At 52.5% G+C, this 19,255-nt stretch overlaps 2 protein-coding genes and 1 long non-coding RNA gene across 11 annotated transcripts in view; 2 read left to right on the plus strand and 1 right to left on the minus strand.

Annotated features, from left to right (window-relative positions):
- Positions 1-7,184, plus strand: part of SLC44A2 (solute carrier family 44 member 2 (CTL2 blood group)) — a 21,673-nt gene extending 14,489 nt beyond the window's left edge. For 2 of the 3 annotated variants that reach the window (XM_037003483.2, XM_017662026.3), the window contains exons 10-23: positions 211-323; positions 1,555-1,686; positions 1,801-1,900; positions 1,985-2,077; positions 2,260-2,344; positions 2,947-3,209; positions 3,296-3,390; positions 3,999-4,102; positions 4,191-4,264; positions 4,350-4,420; positions 4,550-4,638; positions 5,738-5,822; positions 6,272-6,423; positions 6,603-7,184. In XM_037003483.2, coding sequence (XP_036859378.1) covers positions 211-323; positions 1,555-1,686; positions 1,801-1,900; positions 1,985-2,077; positions 2,260-2,344; positions 2,947-3,209; positions 3,296-3,390; positions 3,999-4,102; positions 4,191-4,264; positions 4,350-4,420; positions 4,550-4,638; positions 5,738-5,822; positions 6,272-6,393 — 1,426 coding nt within the window. In that variant the 3' untranslated portion in view covers positions 6,394-6,423; positions 6,603-7,184. The remainder of the gene's footprint in view (positions 1-210; positions 324-1,554; positions 1,687-1,800; positions 1,901-1,984; positions 2,078-2,259; positions 2,345-2,946; positions 3,210-3,295; positions 3,391-3,998; positions 4,103-4,190; positions 4,265-4,349; positions 4,421-4,549; positions 4,639-5,737; positions 5,823-6,271; positions 6,424-6,602) is intronic. The other variant, XM_017662027.3, reaches the window with a different exon arrangement.
- On the minus strand, positions 303-15,283 carry LOC140845663 (uncharacterized). 2 transcript variants are annotated; one of them, XR_012124498.1, is made up of 5 exons: positions 13,732-15,277; positions 12,720-13,180; positions 7,219-7,447; positions 4,325-4,503; positions 303-717 (listed from the first exon to the last, which is right to left on the minus strand). It is a non-coding gene; the product is annotated as an uncharacterized lncRNA (long non-coding RNA). The 2 variants fall into 2 exon arrangements; XR_012124497.1 differs by lacking the exons at positions 303-717; positions 4,325-4,503 and having other exon boundaries at positions 7,120-7,447; positions 13,732-15,283.
- The window catches only part of ILF3 (interleukin enhancer binding factor 3), a 28,398-nt gene continuing 22,429 nt past the window's right edge, over positions 13,287-19,255 (plus strand). For 4 of the 6 annotated variants that reach the window (XM_037003481.2, XM_037003482.2, XM_017662031.3 and 1 more), the window contains exon 1: positions 13,471-13,583. Coding sequence is in view for 1 of the 6 variants with exons in the window: in XM_073220348.1 (XP_073076449.1) it covers positions 13,302-13,583 (282 nt within the window). In the remaining 5 variants the exon portion in view is untranslated. Of the gene's footprint in view, positions 13,584-19,255 lie in introns of all 6 variants that reach the window. The other 2 variants (XM_073220348.1, XM_037003480.2) reach the window with 2 other exon arrangements.

A 19,255-nucleotide genomic window follows, 5' to 3' on the forward strand; every position in this document is an offset into this window, starting at 1 on the left:
ACATATTTAATGATAATAACAATAGTTACAGGTTTTAAAAACATGAATACCTATTGTTGGTAAAGATGTGGGGAGATAGGCACTCTCAATCAAAAGAGCTGAGCACTGTTGTAAGTTGCGTCAAGGTGCCCTACAAAGCGGCCCTCCCAGGCTGTGCAGACAGGCCGGTGAGAGGGTGGGGTCCACTTGTGCCCCTATTTTATCCCTCAGAGGCCTGGTCATCGCCATGGTGATGAGCCTCCTGTTCATCGTCCTGCTCCGCTTCCTGGCTGGCATTATGGTCTGGGTGATGATCATCATGCTGATCGTGGTGCTGGGCTACGGTGCGTCTCCCCCTCCCTGGGCCCATCCCTCCCCACAGCCTGTGAGACCACTGCCCTTTGACGTAGCGGTGGCCCATTAGAAGTTCTTTCCTAAGCCATCAGACATCCTCCATCTTTTACTTGGCCTGTTTGTGAAGAAGATGTTCATCTCAACATTGTTTATAAGAGCAGACGCTTGCAAGCAACCGCACACCCAGGGATGGGTTAAATCACAGTCTTCTAAACTGGACTTGGACCTGTACTTTGTCAACATCGAAAGGCACTCTCAAGTAGATGGCTTAGCATAGCAGAGAAGGATGTACGCTCTGGCGCCAGAAGGCCGGAGTTTAAATGCTGGTTTGGCTAATTCGTTGCTCTGTGACCTTGGGTCATCTTCCTGTGCACCCAATTCTTTCTGTATGAAATGGGGGTAATTAGTGTTTACTAGTTAGGAGGCTTAATGAGAAGGAGATAGTGTGTGGGTGAGATGGGTGGAGGGCCCTGTAGATCTCAGTCCTGCGGAACCGAAACCCGGTGCTTCATATTCTGATCATTCATTTACATTTTTCCACAAGGAAAGATGCCTTCTATGCAACCCAATCTGAGGACACAGACTTTAAAATACTCACGCTAATGTGGTTTCTCACTGGGTGCTGGCATTTTAGGTGGCTTGTTATTTTTACTTTATCTGTGTTTTACAATTTGATTCTACAAAAATCTAAGGGGAATTCTGAAAAGTCCTAATGCTACCCTATTGGGTGTTAATACCTACGTCCTCTCTCCCAACCCATGAATCACTGTTGCAGGGTGGGAAGGGGGTCAGAGGAAAGCTTCAGGCCACACAGCATCCAGACACCCATTCACGTCATCCATTCGTCCATCTGTCCGTCCATCCATTTGTCAAGCGTGTATGGAGTGCCTCCTGTGTACTGGTCACCTTTCTAGGTCCTGGGCTTATATAGCAAGGAATAAAACCGGGCAAATCCTCACTCTGACGGAGCTTATATTCCTGGGGAGGGGGGAAGATGGACAAGAAACAGATAAACCAGAAAACTCTCTACAATGGGAAGGATCCAGGTGGGAAGAGAATGTACCAGGGAGCTGGAATTGTAAGTACAAAGGTCTTGAGGCAGAAGCAAACAGAGGCAGCCTCTCTCAGCCTGGGTTTTGCTTCTGTTAACTGAGGGTGGTCGGACCTGCTTTGTAATATAGGGGAAGCAGACAGCGGGCTAAAGTCAGCCTCTCTGTGCAGGAATATTTCACTGTTACATGGAATATGCTCGACTGCGTGGTGAGGCTGGCTCTGACATCTCCCTTGCGGACCTCGGCTTCCAGACGGACCTCCGTGTATACTTACACTTGCGGCAGACCTGGATGGCCTTCAGTGAGTCCCAGTCCCACCAGTGCTGCCCCCAGAGAGGCCTGGGAGGAAGTGGGGAGCCCAGGCAGCTGGAAGACTTGCCACCCTCTGAGCCCCCACCATGCCTCCGCCCTTTAGTGATAATTCTGAGCATCCTGGAGCTTATCATCATCTTGCTGCTCATCTTTCTACGCAAGAGAATTGTCATTGCCATTGCACTCATCAAAGAAGCCAGCAGGTGGGTGCAGGATGCCAAGGGGTCAGGCTGGGGTGGCCCGAGGGCTGCTTGGGCCCTCATTCTTGTGCCTCTGCTCCTCCCCAGGGCTGTGGGATATGTGATGTGCTCCATACTGTACCCGCTGGTCACTTTCTTCCTGCTGTGCCTTTGCATCGCCTACTGGGCTAGCACTGCTGTGTATCCACCATCACACCCGGATTGCTGGCCCTGGGGGTGGCTAAGAGCCAAACTTGCCTGGAAGTAACCTGCAGCCTGGGGCAAGGCTGTGTGCAACCTGGTGGGGGAATGGATCCTTCCCCACAAACCCCTGGGGTCCCTAGTGCCTGACCAGACCTCAGGGTTCCTTAACAAGCTTCCAGCTTCCTGTCCACTTCCAATGAAGCTGTTTATAAGATCTTCAGTGACGTTGCCTGCCCAGTTGCTGGGCAGACCTGCAACCCTGAGGTGGGTGACTGGAGGTGGGGGGTGGCTATTTCCCCAGCAGCCCACGGATAATCTGAAACCTGTCTTCCCCACTTGCGGACCATTCAGCAAACATTTGATGCCTGCTATACGCCCTGTGCTGGATGTGGTGGGCATGGAAGGGAAGAGATCCAACTTGGCAGCCCCTTCACCCTCAATCTGAGTGCTGAACCACCCACTTTTCCCCCCTTAATTTCCTCTGTGGCAGTCTTAATGCAATGATGGTCAGTTCTTGCTTCTAAAACCCTTTCTTTGCCTTTCACAAGCCCCCGTCCTGACTTTGTGGTCCTTGTTACTTGCAACTCCTGGCCTGCCCATGTGGCCACTCCACTGATCTATGAATCCATCTGACCCCCAACATAGCTTCTCCTGCCTCGCTGACACCATTGAGTTAGTGATCCCTAGTTTTGCCTTCAGAACTCCTTAAACAAGCCCCTATTCTGAACCCCCAAGCCCTTGACTTAGCTCTGATCTCCATGACTCCTGTGCCACCTCATGGGCTGCTTGACCTGGACCTGATGCCCATAGCCTACGCCGAACCCCCAAGCCCTGTGTTGTGACCAAGCCCTTTGTCCCTCCTGCAGACTTTCCCTTCCTCCAATGAATCCCGCCTGTGCCCTGGTGCCCACTGCCAGTTCGCCTTCTACGGTGGTGAGTCGAGCTACCACCAGGCCCTGCTGGGGCTGCAGATCTTCAATGTCTTCATGTTCTTCTGGCTGGCCAACTTCGTGCTGGCGCTAGGCCAGGTCACGCTAGCTGGGGCCTTCGCCTCTTACTACTGGGCCCTGAACAAACCAGGGGACCTGCCTGCCTTTCCACTCTTCTCTGCCTTCGGCCGGGCGCTCAGGTGGGACCCTGATGGGCTGGGGGGCGGGAGCGGGATGGATTGGAGGAGGCCTGGCCCTGCCACCAACCACCCTGTCTGCTGGGCAGGTACCACACTGGCTCCCTAGCCTTTGGCGCGCTCATTCTGGCCATCGTGCAGATCATCCGCGTGATCCTCGAGTACTTGGATCAGCGCCTGAAAGGTGCGGCACACCCAAGGCATTGGCTCCTTCAGTGGGGCGGGTCAGCAGGACCTATCAGGATTGGTTCTTGGCTTGGCGGCGGGGCTAAAGTGGTGTGACAGTGATTGGTCCTTGCCATAGAGGCATGGCTGAGAGCCCATTGGGCAGAGGTCTTATCACCAAGGGGCAGGGCTAAGAGGGCTGGGCTACCGTTGGTTCCTGAAAAAGGTTGGGCTGGGATTTGTCTTCTGCTGTGGAGGGCGGGGCCAAGGCTGGTTTCTATCCAAAGAGAGGCAGTGAGGATGGGATTGGTTATACTTTGGGGTGGGGCCAAGAGGGTGGCAAGGATTGGCTTCTGCCTGAGAGGCGGGGCCAAAGCAGGTGGTATGGATCCTAACTGGTTTCTGTTTTGGATGCTGGGTTGCAATTGGGTCCCTCGTTGTGGGCAGGGCTGAGAGTGCTGGTTGGGTTGGTGCTTGCTTGTGTGCGTAGGGACACCCCCCAGGCTCTTTGATCAAGTCTCCTGTCCTTTGAGCAGGTGGGCTCTGGGAGTCCTGGACTGTGAAGTGCATGTAATGAGGAGCTGGGCAGGATCCCCTTCACCTCCCCATGGCTCTCTTCTTTCCCAGCTGCTGAGAACAAGTTTGCCAAGTTTCTCATGACCTGTCTGAAATGCTGCTTCTGGTGCCTGGAGAAGTTCATCAGATTCCTCAACAGGAATGCCTACATCATGGTGAGTGGGCCTCGGATGCCAAAGCAAGCTGGGTGAGACGGGCCCTCCTTCCCACCCAGGGGGCCTGATCCCTCCCTCCCCTGTCCAGATTGCCATCTACGGCACCAGCTTCTGCACCTCAGCAAAGAATGCCTTCTTCCTGCTCATGAGAAACATCATCAGGTCGGAAAACACCACCCCAGCCGGCCTCCCTCCTCCCCTGGCCTCCGAGCTGGCACTTACACATGCTCTTGACTGTCCCCTGCAGAGTGGCCGTCTTAGACAAAGTTACCGACTTCCTCTTCCTGTTGGGCAAACTTCTGATCGTGGGTAGCGTGGGTGAGTGCTGCTGTTGGGGTGGCTTGCAGCCTGCTGCTCATCCCCCACATCTGTGATGAGTGTCTTCCTGGGGGACCTGCTTCCTGTAACCAGAACCATCAGCCGTCTTGGTTTCCTCCCCCTCTCCAGGGATCCTGGCTTTCTTTTTCTTCACCCACCGTATCAGGATTGTGCAGGACACGGCGCCACCCCTCAATTATTACTGGGTCCCTATACTGGTATGGCCTTTTGTGGATGGGTAGGGATCCAGGGCGAAGGGGATATTGGCACTCTCCTGGCCTCCTTTGACTGGTTGTGGGTGGGATCAGAAGTGGGGATAGATGATATATTCAGTCCACAAACATTTATTAAGCACCTACTGAGTATCCAGCGCACAGAGGCAGGAAGGGATTCCCTCCAGAGGCCTTCTAGTTGAGAGGTAAATAGACATCAGTCAATAACAACATGGGTGGATTCATAGGTACACACCATGGAGGAGAATTACAGGGAACTATTAGGTCCTACAGTGGAGGGTTTGAGCAGGTCTGAGAGTCCAGCAGCTTGCCTGTGGAAGGGATGTTGGATCTAAGATCCAAAGAAGATGCAAGCAACATCCAGGCAAGGACAGGGGGTCTGAGGTGGGACTTGCCGGGAAACTGGTGTGGCCGGTGTGGTGTGGGCGAGGTGGAGATGAGGGCTGGGACGTGACCTGGCTGTGGAGGGGACAGGTCGTCACCCTAAGAGCAGTGCAAGCCTTGGAACCAAATGAACTAGATTTTTAGCTTAGTTTCCTAATTGCTGGCTCTCAGGTGGATAACTTTGGGCAAGTTACTTAGTGTTTTTAAGGTTCCCTCACTTGAATCCATACATGTTCATCAGGTGCCCACCAAGGCCTTGTGAGTCTCCAGACTGCTGGGGTCCTAGCAGGAAAGGGGCAGACAAGTCTAGTGGGAATGTGGGCATTATAACTACTGCCTAAATGTGCATGAGACTGCAGCCAGAAGGAAGGCTTCAGAGGAGAAGTGCAAAGTGCTAGGAGAGTGTTAAACATGGTCTCACTCTCAGAGGTGGCTGCTTGGACTTGGTGGTGCCTAACGACTTGATGTTTGAGCCGAAAGCAGAAGAATGAGGAGGCATAAACTAGACTGCGTCAGGGCAACAGCATGTGCAAAGGCCCTAGGGTTGAAGAGAGCAAGGTGTGGGTGGCAGGAATTTGGATGCTCTTTTAAGTAGCACTTAGCAGGGGAATGACTTGACCCCAGCCAAGGAGGGCCGGGGTGGCTGGGAGTTGACCTGGGCAGGAGCTGGGGTGGAAACAGCTTGGCTCTCCTCCCCTAGACAGTGATCGTTGGCTCCTACCTGATCGCCCACGGCTTCTTCAGTGTCTACGGCATGTGTGTGGACACGTTATTCCTCTGCTTCTGTGAGTCACTCCTCACGCCAAGCCTTGCTGGGCCCTGACTCCCTTCCCCCCTCTGGCTATAATATCTCCCTGGATGGGATTACATTTAGATGCCTGGTGGCCCCAGCTTCCGCAGGGACTGGCCGTCCTTTGCCCTAGGGCCCTGGCATGCCTTCTCAGCTTCCTCCCTGCGCGCAGATGTATCCTATTGACCCTGGTCCAGGCTGTGGCTAGAACACTGTGCCCCTGGGCCTTGGGCTCTGGAGTTTCTGGCTTTGTTGTGGGGCCGGGGGGGTGCTGTCTGTGGCTGCCACTAACTCTGGTCTCTCCATCTGTCTGTTTTTGTTTTGTATTTCTTTTCTCTTCCTCTCCTCCATGCCTGCCGGCTTCCCTGTTCTTCCCTGCCTCCCTTTTCCCCTCCCTTCCTGACCACCCCGTTTTCCCCCTGCTGGTTCCTGGGGGAAGCCCAGGTGAGGACCTGGAAAGAAATGATGGCTCTCAGGAGCGACCCTACTTCATGTCGCCCCAGCTGAGAGACATCCTGTTACAGAGGAGTGCGGAGGAAGGGAAGCAGACAGAAGTGGAGGACTAGAGAGGGAGGGAGGCGTGCCTGTAGAACAGGGTGTGCACGCAGGGCTCCTCTGCCCGGGAGTGTGGGGTGCGCGTCCCAGTCCCAGCATGTCGTGCTTCCTAACCGTCCGAGGCTTCTCTGTGGTCCCCGCCTGCCCACCCACCCTGTCCCCAGAGGCCCCTCGCCATGGGCGCTCCTCACGCCGCCTGCTCTGGGGCCTCTCTCCGCAGTGGAGGACCTGGAGAGGAATGACGGCTCGGCCGAGAGGCCTTACTTCATGTCCCCCAGCCTCAAGAGACTCTTGAACAAGACCAACAAGAAGGCAGAGTCCTAAAGGCCCGGGCCCTGGCCACCCCCACCTCTCCAGAAGTGTCACTCGGCAGCTGGATCCAAACCCCCAGCCCGCTGGCCTTCCCCGAAGTCCAGTCACTGCCACCCTCCTACCATCCAGTTACTGCCAGTCTCCGGAGACCTGGAGGATTTGGGGTATGTCCTCTCTAAGCCGTTGGAGGTTTCATGGCAGTTCCCACATGAATGTGCAAGGGGCCCCCCCAGCCCTCACTGGCCTGGATGCGGAGTAGGCTGGGAGGCCTCCTGATGTCTGACGTGTGACGGAGCTGCCTCATGCTTCCTGTCAGCCTGTGCCGGGAAGGCGTCTGTCTGCGGGACCTCCAGCACCGAAGGCCACTGTTCACTCCGGCCAGGACCAGGCCCCCTTCTCCATGGCTGGACAGCTGCCTCACAGGCTGCCATGTGCATTTCTTTATTATTATTTTTTAACGTGGACATGCATTAAAGGGTCTGTTAGCTTATCTCTGTGTCACAGCTGCGATGAGGCGCGCTCACCCTGTTCTCTCCCGGTCAGGTGTGGCTGGGTGGCTGTCCACGTGCCCGGGTAGGGGCGTTGCTTGGCGTGGGAGGCGGAGCAGCGGTGTTGATGGGAGGGGAGGCAGCAGGCCCTTGTGGACAGCAGAGCAGGGGGAGGGACAGCCAGTAGCTGCTTCATGGGGACCTGCTGGCTGGCTGGCGGAGCTGGGCCGATTCCGTCCCCCACCAGTGACTGACATGACTCTCTCTGTAAGAGAAAAAAGAAGCTGAATCCACCCCAGGGACGATTTCAAGGGAAGGAGCAGGGGGCAGGTGCCATGGTAATCTGGGTCCCCCTACCCAGCCACCTCACCAAGAGGATCCTTTTGCCAAATTTGTTGGCTGCAGGGGACCTGGTCTGCCAGTTCCCCTGTTGCCATTTTCGTGGTCCCCGACTGCAACACAGGGAGGTCGGGCGACTTGTCTAAGGGTTGCCCAGCAGGAAATGGGTGGAGAACTCATTTGAACCCAGGTCTCCTTGACCCCAAAGCCTTCACCCCAAAGCCCTGTACTTATGCTCTTTTGTTCAGCTTGACCACAGCTACTATACCTGCTCACTTCTCCCCTTTCTAAAGCTCCCAGCATCCATTCCCACTCACCTGCACCAGAGCAGCCCCTCCTGCCATTACCGGGGCTCCTCCCGTGTTCTCCCTGCAGGCACAGAATAGCGCCTGTGAACACCCCAGTGAGTTCCTGTCTCTTCTCTGCTCACGAACCCTCCATGGCTCTAACCTTGCCTAAGGTGAAAGCCACAATCTTCATTGCTCTTATGACCCAGCCCCTACTGCCCCTTGCTGACTTACCCAGCCATCCTGGCCGCAGGGCTCCTGTCTGAAATGCTCTCTACCTGGCTCTTTGTGTGGCTAACCCCTTAGCTTGCATTCAGCTCAGGGATCACCTCCTCCAGGAAGCCTTCCCTGCTTATCCAAAGTTGGCCCCTCATGGTGGTGACCGTGTCGCCGTTTTTTTCACAGCACTCACCACAATCTGCAATTATTTGTATTTTCGCTTACTAATTGTCAGCCTCCCCATCTAGAATTCCAGATCAAGGGGACATAGAGCTTGCCTGTCTTTACCACCTTATTGCAGGGCAGGGCAGGGCAGGGGACCTAGCACACAGCAAGCCCCCAATATGTAGGCACAGAACAGTTGAATGAATGTAAGGACTTAGCACAGTGCGGACCCAGGGGAAGTGCACGGTGTCAGTGGCTATTAGCAGTTTATTAGTGCGCACCGGCGTTTGAGTTCCTAGTCTTTTATCCATGTTCAAAAGCCTCTGGTTGCAGTGTGCATGGAGACTGTACAACACAAAAGTAGAAATAGGGAGACGAATGAGGAGGCTATTGCAGCAGCCTGGGATGGCGAATGTAATGAAAAGTATGCAGATTGGGGATATGACTTGAAGATGGAGCTTGCCTGATTGGTGACATGTGCAACATGAAAGAGGAGTCACAAGACTGGGAGGAAGCAGGGCTGTGAGGTGGCAAGCCCAGGCACCTGTCCTGGAGTCCTGGAGAGGGCACCTGCCACCTGATCTCACAGGGAGATCTGAAGGATGAGTTCTCTCTCCAAGTTGTCCTGCACTGGTAAGTCACTGACTGAAGGCAGCCTGGGGGCATCAAAGCTTCCAGGCACTTTTGATTATGTGAGTGTAGGCAAAGGTGTGTTGGCAGCGCAGTCCAGAGCCCAGGGGTGGTTCTCTGGAGAACGGCTGCAGGCGGTTGGTTGTGCAAAGGCATACAAAGCTGTGGCAAGGGTGAAAGAAACCATAAAGTGGACCTGGAGGGAGAATCAGAGCAGGTAGGTTTATTTTTGACCTGCTTTGCATACGAAACCTCCAAGGAGGAGCTGTCACAGAGATGGCTGGATGTGTGTCTGGACTCCAGGGGAGAATTCCAGGCTGGAGGTTTGCAATTGGGAGTGGTGAGTGTTTTGATGGTCTTTCAAGTCCTGGGGCTGGCTGAGATCGCCTGGGAAGTGACTGGGGAGAGAAGTCTCAGTCCTGGAGAGTAGAGTGGCAGCAGCGGAGAGCCAGGGAGTGGCGTCTGGAGCTAAGTGCAAGACAGGAAATGTGGGCACAAGTGCTCATGGCTTCAGTGGTGGGAGAACATGAATGGGAGTGACTGTTTTCTCATTAAATAAGAAAGGTCATCAGCTGAGAGCAGAGCGTGGGGAGATGTTGGGAGCCCTGAGAAGAAAGATGGTGTAAGAAGTCGCTTATTTGCATGGGAGGGCAGCTTGTGAACAGGAATGTAAGGGCAACTGTGCATTTGTTTCCCCCGCCAACTCAGAGGTGCAGGGTGCAGGCATAGCTGGATTTAGCTGGGGTTGAAGACAGGCACAGGGCCTTGAGTATGTGTTCACTGGGAAGGTGCAGGAGGGTTCTTCTCTGCTGCTTAAACCTTCCCACACCATTTAATGCCCTGTCTCCATGTGGGTCCCTACCGGACCTAACTGCTCTTTTGTAGGGTGTCCCTTCCTCCCCTCCTCCCTCACTGGCCACATCAGCCCCTCAGGCCTCCTTGCTGCTTCTTCCACAAGCACAGTCCATCTCAGGACCTTTGCACTGGCTGTACCTTCTGCCTGGAATGCTCTTCTCCCAATCATCTGCTTGGCCTTGGTCCCCTTGGGTCCCCATGAGGATTTTCCTGTGCACTGTCCATCCATTTTTAAATTGTGCTGCGCCAGCCCTGAAGCCCCAGCTTTACTTTTGCCCTTTGCACTTGTCGCTATGTGGATTTTATATACTTTGCATATTGCCTGCTCCCCGTCTAGGTGAGCCCCACCAGCGCAGGGCCTGTGATGCTTTGTTCACCGTGTCCACAGCAGCCGCCCCTGGACGCACAGCCTTTTGTCTCCTGCCCTCCGGGTTTGGTTTGAGTTCCAGCGGGCTTTACTGAAACTCTTTTCTGCTGGGGTTGGCCTGCGTTCATTTCCGTGGTTTGTGACTCTGAGAGGTACAGACTAAAGACACAGAGGGATGAGGCCAGGCCCGGGGGAGGGGTACGGCTCCCCTGTTAGAACGGAGGCATTCTGGCCAGTTACAGGCTGGCAGGAAACTCAGCGTGGCCCAGGCAGCTGGCATACACAAAGATGTCTTCCAATTCTATAATGTTCTAGAATTGGTACAGTTCTGGTAAAGCCAGTTCTGGTGATGTGACAGGGCCAGGGAGTGGCTGTGAAGGGCACAGGGCCCTTCCTGGGGCAGCAGCAGTGTCACTGATCTTGACTGGATGGTGCTTACAAGATGTATACTACATAAACATTGACCAAGCAGAACACTTACAATTGTATATACTACACCTTAAAAAAGGGGGGGCAGGACTTAAGGAAAATGAGAAATTCCCTTTTGGCTCCTATTTGTGAGGTTGGATGGACTGGGCACATAGGGGGGTGGGGGGGTGAGGGACCCATGCACACACTCCTCACTGCCAGTGTTCTAAGCCAGGAACTTAAAGCAGCAGATAAACAGGAGTGAGACCGGGTTCCCTGGTCTCAGTTTACCCCCTAACCAGGGAGCCAGATAACAAATGACTAAATATCTAATAGGTGGCGGCGATAAACACTTTTTAGAAAAGTAAAGCAGGGTAATTGGATAGTGCTGTTTAAGAAATGGCAGTCAGTGCAGGTGGACCTCTCTGAGGAGATGGCACTGGAGTGGAAAGCTGAGGGGCAGAATGTAGAATACCCGAGGGGAGAGTATTTCAGGCAGAGGGAAGCGCCAATGCAGAGGCCCTGAGGTGAGAGGGTGCTGGAATGAATGAGCGAATGCAGTAATGTGTGAAAGGACACATCAAACCGCATATCCTGGGCTGACATCCTCCCGGGACAGGTGCCCTTAGACAGATCATCTCTTGCTCAGGCGGTCAGAGGCAAGTCCTAGAACTGCCTCTCCTGTGGCTGGTTTTGGTGAGACCCCCATCTATGAACCTGTCATTGGATCAGGGGAGAAAACGCGGTTCTGACCAGCCAAGACCCAGGGCAGAGGCTGGGAGGTAGGAACCAAGTCGGGGAGAGGTGGTTTCTGGAAGGCCAGTTTTGGTTCTCAGAAAGAAGTGAGAATGGAAGCCCCCAAACCAGGCTGGATGGGGCACCAGGCCAAAAGGTAACATTCACAGCCACAGCTGTTTCTCCACGGCGTGCCCATGGGCGGCACTCTAGCAAACCCTGGAGGCTGATAAACTCTCCAAATCCCGAGCTCCTCCGTGGAGGCTGTGGCGTGAGCTAAAGCCTTTGCGTTGTAATCGTGACCCTACCTCCCCCTTACTGTATTTGGGGCCCCTTTGAAAGGTACTGCCTTAGAAGAACGAGATCCTCAAAATCAAGCTCTTCAGAAGTGTAAACTTGGGCCCCTCCCTAGAATAACATGGACTTGGGAGTCGGAAAACTAGAACCCTTCCCTGGTCTGCCACTTGGTAGCGCTGTTAACTTAGCTTCGGAGGCTGTTCCCTCGTGTCAAGCAGTCATCGCGGTTCTCTACGTTACGTCTTAAAGCCAGTTACCACTTTTCTCATCACGGTGACCTTGAGCAATCTAAACTTATTTAACCCATTTTATCAGAATACATGTCCCATTAATTTTATCAAGTTTTTCTTCATTCTCAATCTCTAAGATCTTTGTGTGAACAACAAAAAAAAGCAAGATGCAGGGTGTCTATTATTTAATGTGAAAACCTGCAATAAAAATATAATTAGGCACCTCTGAGAAAAAAACATCTGTGTAGAGATACATAAAGAACTTGACACTAGCTGCCAAGGAGGAGGGCATCTGGGGAGGCAGACTGAATTCGTCCTCTCATCTCTTACATCCTTTCGCACATTTACTATTTTGTATCATGAGAACAGATTCTCCAAAATCCTAAATAAAATGTAAAAAGAAAAAGCAGTAGGTACAGTATGCACCCATTTCTGTAACCTTACCTTTTAATAAGAGTTATAATTTTGGGGCAAAGAGAACTGTGCCTAGAGGTTTTAAAAAAAATCATCTACCCAGAAACCGAGGCTCAGGAGGTGCACTGTTCTTGGTTACATCGGGGAACGCAAACCTAGGGCAGACGGCAGATCTTGCATCCTTAACAAAGCAGCTGCGCCGTCCCTACTTTCGTAAGGCAAGAAGTCTCGAATGACTTCTCAATATCTGTAGGAAGGAAACCTTTCCAATGATTCCTCGCTCCGAATCCCGGCAGGGTCTGAACAACGGTCTCGTACTTGTCAACCTGCCTAGCGACCGCCCGTGCCGAGCGCCAGCCCGATCCTGACACTGGAGGGGAGCGGGGTAAGTTTAGGCACCGACTGTACATCGGGGATCTCAGAGACGCCCAAGAGGATTCAAAGACCCTAGGCTCGGAAAGAGAGGGTGCTCGGCCCCCAGTGCCTTAACTTATGAACCCGGAGCTGTGGCTCCCAACCGTGTGAGTCGCTGACCCCGCCAGGCTCTTTCACGAGCTGGCTGTGAATCCACTAGTTGGGGCTTTTTCTTGCCTTGGCCTCGGGTTTCTCCATCTGTGAACGGAGGACTGGAATACCCCGACCAGCCCAGCTCTGCCCTTCGGCGGCCCAAACCTGGAAGGCCGGCTGGTCGCTACATCTGAGGCTCGCGGGACCAAAGAACCGGTGCCGGTCCCGGAGCAGCAACGGGGAGCTCGAGCCGGCCGTTTCTCGCACACCATCTCTGGTCCTCTCCGCCTCCCGCGGCATATGTGGGAAGAGATCGAACCTCCAAGACCGAGATCCGGCCACTAAGAGGACTTAAGTTCACGCGCCCAGCCTCTCAGTACCGTTTCCGCCAATGTACACACGGCGACAGACGTAAGATGGCGTAAGATGGCTGCCGCACTCGCAGCGGCAGGCAGGCTCCGCCCCTCGCCCGGTATCACGTGGTAATTGTCGCTAGAAAACCGCCATTGACAAAAAGGAAGGCGTCCTCATCACATGACACAGGCCTACCAATAAAGCAGAGGGCAGGGGCAAACCGTCCTTATCACGTGGCCAAGGACTCGAAATTTTCCATCATCACATGATCACGCAAAGATCTCCAAACGGTCCGATACCGTTTGACCTGTCATGCAACAGCTTTGTTCTTATCACGTGATCAGGCCCGCCCCCTCATTTCGTTCCTTCCTCTCCGGCTGGGCCTGCGCAGTACTCTGGCCGGTCACGTGGCCCCGCACCTCCCCGGCGCGCGCCCGCCAGCCCGCTCGCCCCCGGCTCCTCCTCCTGTTCTCGCCATTGCAGTTGGACTCAGCAGCCCGGTGCGCACCGCGTGGCTTTTGGGGGGAGACCCCGGCGGGCTGTGGCAGGAGGGCGGTGGCGGCGGTTGCGGTCGGGGAAGGGGACGCTGACAAGGTAAGCGTCAATGTGGCGGCGGCCAGGCCCGCTCCCTCCTCTGCCCTTCCCCCCGCCAGCCCTCCCACTCGGCTCGGGCCCGGCTGAAGGGTCGCGGTGACAAGGCCTGGGGCGCTCGGCGCTCCCCGCCATCGCCCGGCCCTCTCACCCCAGCGCCTGGCCCATTCCTCCCTCGCCAGCTTCGCTCCCGCGCTCGGCCGTTACTCTCCCCCATTGTGCCGAAGAAACAAAATGGCGGCGGCGGCGGCAAGGGCCCGGTGCGCGCGCATCCGCCCCCCCTCACGGCCCCTCGGCCCACGGCGGCGCCTCGCGCGGGGAGGGGTGCGCGCGCACAGAGCCCCCGGCCGCCGGGGCTCCCGGGCCCGGCTTTGTCTGCTGCGGCGCCCCGCGCGCACGCGCACGTGCCGGGAGCACACACCCCCTCAGGCCCGGAGCATCCTGGTCGGCCCGGCGTGGGCGATCCTCCTCCTCACCCCTTTTCCCTTCTTGTCCCTGTCCCGCTGCGGGTTTCTGGAGGGTCCCAGGTTCCCAAGGAGGGAAATGTCGCCTCCTTTGTCTTTACATGGCGCGGAGAGGCGTACCCCCTACTTGGCACCCCCCATCTCGTCGGGGATTGCAGAGGAGGACTAAGTGGGTTCGTGGAGTCCCCAAATCTCTGGTCAGCCAGCCCTTCCCCGTGGCAGCATCTGTATTTGGCAGAAGGGATACGCTTTCTCTTTCGTAACTTAGGGTCTTCACGATGTTTTTTTTCTAGGTTGCTTAGGATTTGCATTTTCCCACAAAACTGTGATTCGGGTGCGATATTTGAGTGCATTATAATCCGTAAGATTGGGACCCAATATGAGAGTTTAGAATTCTTTCTACCTTTTTTCCTCAGGTAGTTGAACGACTCACATTCTTGGGATTGTTCTTGAGGTTCTGCACCGCTTAGTCCTCTGCCTAGATGAACTGCTTGGGGTGGACAATGATCGTGCTGTCCCCCAGTCCGGTGTGTAAGCTTGGGGAGAGTAAGCCCTGGCTTCTCGGTATTTCCAAAGTTGAAAGTTGCTTAGAGGACGTAGTGGATCAGCAAGGAAGCTCAGTTTGCCTGAGAAGCCTCCCTTGTCTGGACTCAAGTATTTCAGTGATTCTGAATCTGTGTTTTTGATTGCCTAGGAGCTTGTTCTCTTTAAAGTGAGTGGTCTGGTGGTATATGTGGGGTCCACAGGAAAACACAAGGTGCCACGTGAAGTTACGACTCAAATCTAGGACTTTCAGCTCTTTTCCTCAGGTGGTTGTGGCGGGGAATCTCCACGGGTAGCTCAAGTGCAGCCACAATGCTTTGTGATCTCGTGGCGTGTAGCTTCTGCAGGCTCTGAATAAAGTATAGGAACCCGAGGCTCATTCACACCTGGAAAAGCTGGAAGAAAGGCCCCAGGGCACTGGCAGTTGCCACTATTCCTGTCCCTAGTCCTGGGGTTTTTGCCCCAGAGCTGTCTCTTGGCCATGTGGGCAGCTCCTTGTCCCTGAGATTTGTGAATGGGATCTGTGCAGGCAGGCCCTTGTGTTGTCTGGAGTTGACTGGAGGCTGGCAATTACTGCTGGGCTTGGTCTTGCCAGCACTGGGCACTGATTTATCAGACTCTCCCTACCCTCCTGGAGCTTGAACAGGCCTGGGAATCACCATCTTTCTGAATCAGAATGGTGCCTAATCCTTTGTAGTTTTTGTTTTTCCTGATTGAACTTGATTAGTGCCTATAGGCGAAAATTCCTTTGGCTCCTTCAAGTACATTTAAGAGTTTTTTGAGGAAGCCCATATTCCTGGAAGAGAGGCATATAGGGCTGTTTCACTTCATACTTACACTCTTCCTGTCAGAAAACCACATTGGCAAGAGCGGCTGCTAATACTTGATGTCACATGTATGGTGCCCGTGTTCATTCTGCCTTGACTATAAGTTCACCAGGTAGGGACAGGTGGAATTACTGATGAGGAAAGAGCCTTCTGTAAGTCCACAAGCCTCATCTCTTTAGGAAAAAATAGGCAGGTCTTGTCTCTAGGCTTCAACAAAATGGGGGGTTGGAAGTGTTCTTACTTCTGAAGAGGCTTTTGAAGCTTCTGGGGGACTGGAACAGCACCCTACCCTCTGATAGACCTCTCTCGCCGTCCTCCCCAGTTCCAACTGATTCCATCTTTTACGGCTCAGAAGGGGGACTCCTTTCCCATGAAACTTGGGCTTTCCCTGCAACTATGCCTCCTTGGACTTAGAGTCCTGCTGCATTTTGTCTGTAAGTTGCTTGGCTTTGTGCAGTTTCAAAAGATGTGTAAATGTCACCATCTACTATGAGCACGTATGTGTCACAGTGGTGCTATTTTATTTGAATATTGCATTGATTGAACCTTTGCAGGAATTTGGGTTTTCTAGGCTCTAAATTGGAAGCTTTTCATCTTAGCAAAGGCTTGGGAGGGAAAAATCTGATTTCTATTTCTGGCAGACGAGTTGGAATTAGAGGCAGATAGTGGTTTGACTGAAGTCTACACACAGTGAGTGAAGCGGGGCAGGCCCTGGAGGGATGAGGCCAACTTTGGGTTCCTGCTGCAGCATTTGACAGTTTTGTCTGAAGCCATGGGCTTCCTGCTCTGCTAGGTTATTCAGGGTGAGTCGGTGCTGCCTGTCTGGTGCCCGCAGCAGTATAGGAATCAGAGCAGGGCGTGCAGGTCTCAGGGAGCCTTGTCAGCGTACTGACTTTTAAAAAGTGTTCTCTTGCTGTATTTATGCTCTATTAAATCCCTATGAGATTTTGCCAAGACAGCACTTTATAGGTGATCTCGTTATAAATCCCAGTTGGAAAGTCATATGGACTTTTAGTAATCTGCTGTTCACCGATGTCTTGTGAAAGGGATGTCCAGTTGAAACATTTATTTTCTCTTCTCACTGAATGACCATATAATGAAGACATTGAAAATGTAAGCACTAGATGTAACAGGAAACTGAGTTCACTATCCAAGGACCATTTTCTTGGGGGCCATATATGATCACCAAGTATCAATCAGTTAGAAAGTTGAATGTGCATCCTTCTGTTAGAATATGTAAATTTGCTCCAAATTATTTTTATAACATAGGTGGTTGGTGAGAAGTGGTGCAGTTGGCAGTTTGAAGTCTATGGTAATTTTTTTTTAATGTTCTGAAGAGCCATCTTACAGTTTTCATTAGGATTGTGGTTCAGGGTCAAGGGTAAGTTCTTATTGGGATAATCTTCCAGGCCACTTGTCTTCTGCTGCTTGCCTTTGAACTATTTCTTCCTCTTACGTGTGTGTGTGTGTGTGTGTGTGTTTTCAAAGAATAAAATGTTGCAGGTTAGGTTTCCTTTGCAGTACATTTAGATTTTTTTCAGGTTACTAACCCTTGTTATGTATTCATAATTCAAAGAAACAGGGTAAATGTCAACAATATGGAAATAACCAGCCTGGCCCCATGGCTCATAGCGGCACTTGCTAAAGGTCTGTCCTGTGGGTGACCTGTGCAGAAACCTCGCAGGAGGGAATAATACCTGTACAGTAAATGAGGTCTGTAGGCTGCCCAGGGAAAGCTCACCGGTGACCCCAGCCTAGCAGAGCCACGTGCAAAGGAACGCGAGCAGAGAGGTGAACTGAGCCAATTTTGGTGAAGTTACTTGAGTTCATTTTTTAAAATCTAGGGCTTAGGCTCCGAAAAAACACTTTGTTGCTTATAAAACTTAACAGACAACCACCATATGACCCAGCATTTCACTCTTGGGCACCTACCCCAAAGAATAAAGTTTATACTCACACAAGAACCAATACAGTAATGCTCACAAAAAATATCAGTACTGTTCAGAGCAGCTTTTTATTTATAATAGTCCAGAACTGGAGACTTCTCAGATGCCCTGAAATTCAGCAAGTGCAGGATTAAATGAGCGGCAGTGAGACATCCCTACCATGGGATACTTCTTAGCAGTCAAGAAGGGCAAGCTGCTGGCGCGCACACAACCTGGGCGGGTCTTGAGGCAGTGATGCTGCCTGAAGCAAACCAATCCTGAAAGGTCACATACTCTACAATTCCATCTATAGAACATTGTTGGAATGCCGAAATTACAGAAATGGGGAATGGATTCATGGTTCCACGGGTCAGACATGGGGGCGGGGGGGGGCGGGGGGGTTGAAGGTGCACGTGACTCTACAGGGCAGCAGGAAGGGTCCTTGTGGCAGGACTGATCTGTGTCTGTGTCCACGTCGGCTGTTGTGGTTATGGGACTGTCCTTTAGTGTGCAGTACAGTTTGCAGATCTTGTCACTGGGGGAACTGGTTAAAGAGCGCACTTGAGCGCAGTGAGACCCCTTACGCCTGACAGGCATGTGGAGCTACAACTGTCCCCAGATAAATTGCATTTTTTAAAGGTACTCTTACCCACTAAAATAATTTACATGTCTGCATGTTAATATTTAATGTTCCCTGAGAGGCAGTCTTTTTTTTTCTTCTTCTTCTTAACTAGGGGAAATAAACACTTCTGGGAGAAGTAAACAAATTAAGTTGCATACCAAGTTAAAATCCATGGCTTCTACATGAGAGGATTGCCACCGCCCCCTACCAAATGTGGAAGCTTTCCTAAGCTTGTTTCCCTCACCTCCTTGTTTCCTGGAAAGGCGGTTTGGTCATTTCCACTTGGGGTCATGGGAAGCATCTTGCTATATTAAAACATTTCTATTGGTTCATCCAAGAGTAATTGAAATTACTCCTTTGATGCATTGCATTTGCAGTTTTATGTTTGATAAAACATTTTTCTCCAAAGTCACCTTTACTGCCTGTTTGCAACTCTTAAACATGGTTTTCATCTCATTTTTGACCTCGCTCTGAATAGGTAGGAATTTAGTGGACGTCCCACAGCTGCCAGGTGGAGACGGTGGGTACAGACTAGGGGATTCGGTCTCCAGGACCCATGGGTGCTCCACAACACCAGAGGGCCCGGAGTCCTGGGCCTCACAGACCACTTGGAGATCCAGAAACATTTGAGGGAGCAGTCTGTATTTGCCCCCCTGTTATTTATTAAGGAAAATACCCTTTTAATTATCGTATGCTATCTCCATCTTTTCAAAAGAAAAAAGGACATTTTAACACTGAAAATACGGGAAGGAAAATAAGATTAAAGGAAAAGAAGCTTGCAATTTCAGAAAACCTTTATCCCGAACATCACAGCTCCCTGTGAACTTGTCAAACCACTGTTGCAGGTAAAACTGGGAATCATTGCAGTAGACTTCAGAGATGTTGAATATGAAACTTTCTGAGCGTGGCACCCATAACCAGACTTTATATTGGCACCTTTTGGCTAAGCTGCTTTGTCTAAAATTATTTTCCATGTGTCCTTCATTGATGACATCAACCTGTAAAAGTTTGAGGAGTCACTAAAGAGTGGCCTTCACACTCCCGGACAGGCTTGCTCCAGAGGTCAGGAAGCCAGCAGGGTTGGGTCCTTGTGCATTTCAAGGCCTAACTCGGTCTCCTTAAGATGAGCATTGGCCTCAGGACAATCCCCCTGTGTCGCTGGAATAGCCATAGGGTTTTGTAAAACACCCCAGCGTGGGTAACCACTCTGGAAGATGGGTGGGGTGCTACCTGGTAGGGTGTTGTCACCACACCTGTTCATTCATTCTGCAGACATTTGTCGATCCACACATGC

Source organism: Manis javanica, chromosome 13, assembly GCF_040802235.1.
Source record: "Manis javanica isolate MJ-LG chromosome 13, MJ_LKY, whole genome shotgun sequence".
Lineage (NCBI taxonomy): Eukaryota > Metazoa > Chordata > Mammalia > Pholidota > Manidae > Manis > Manis javanica.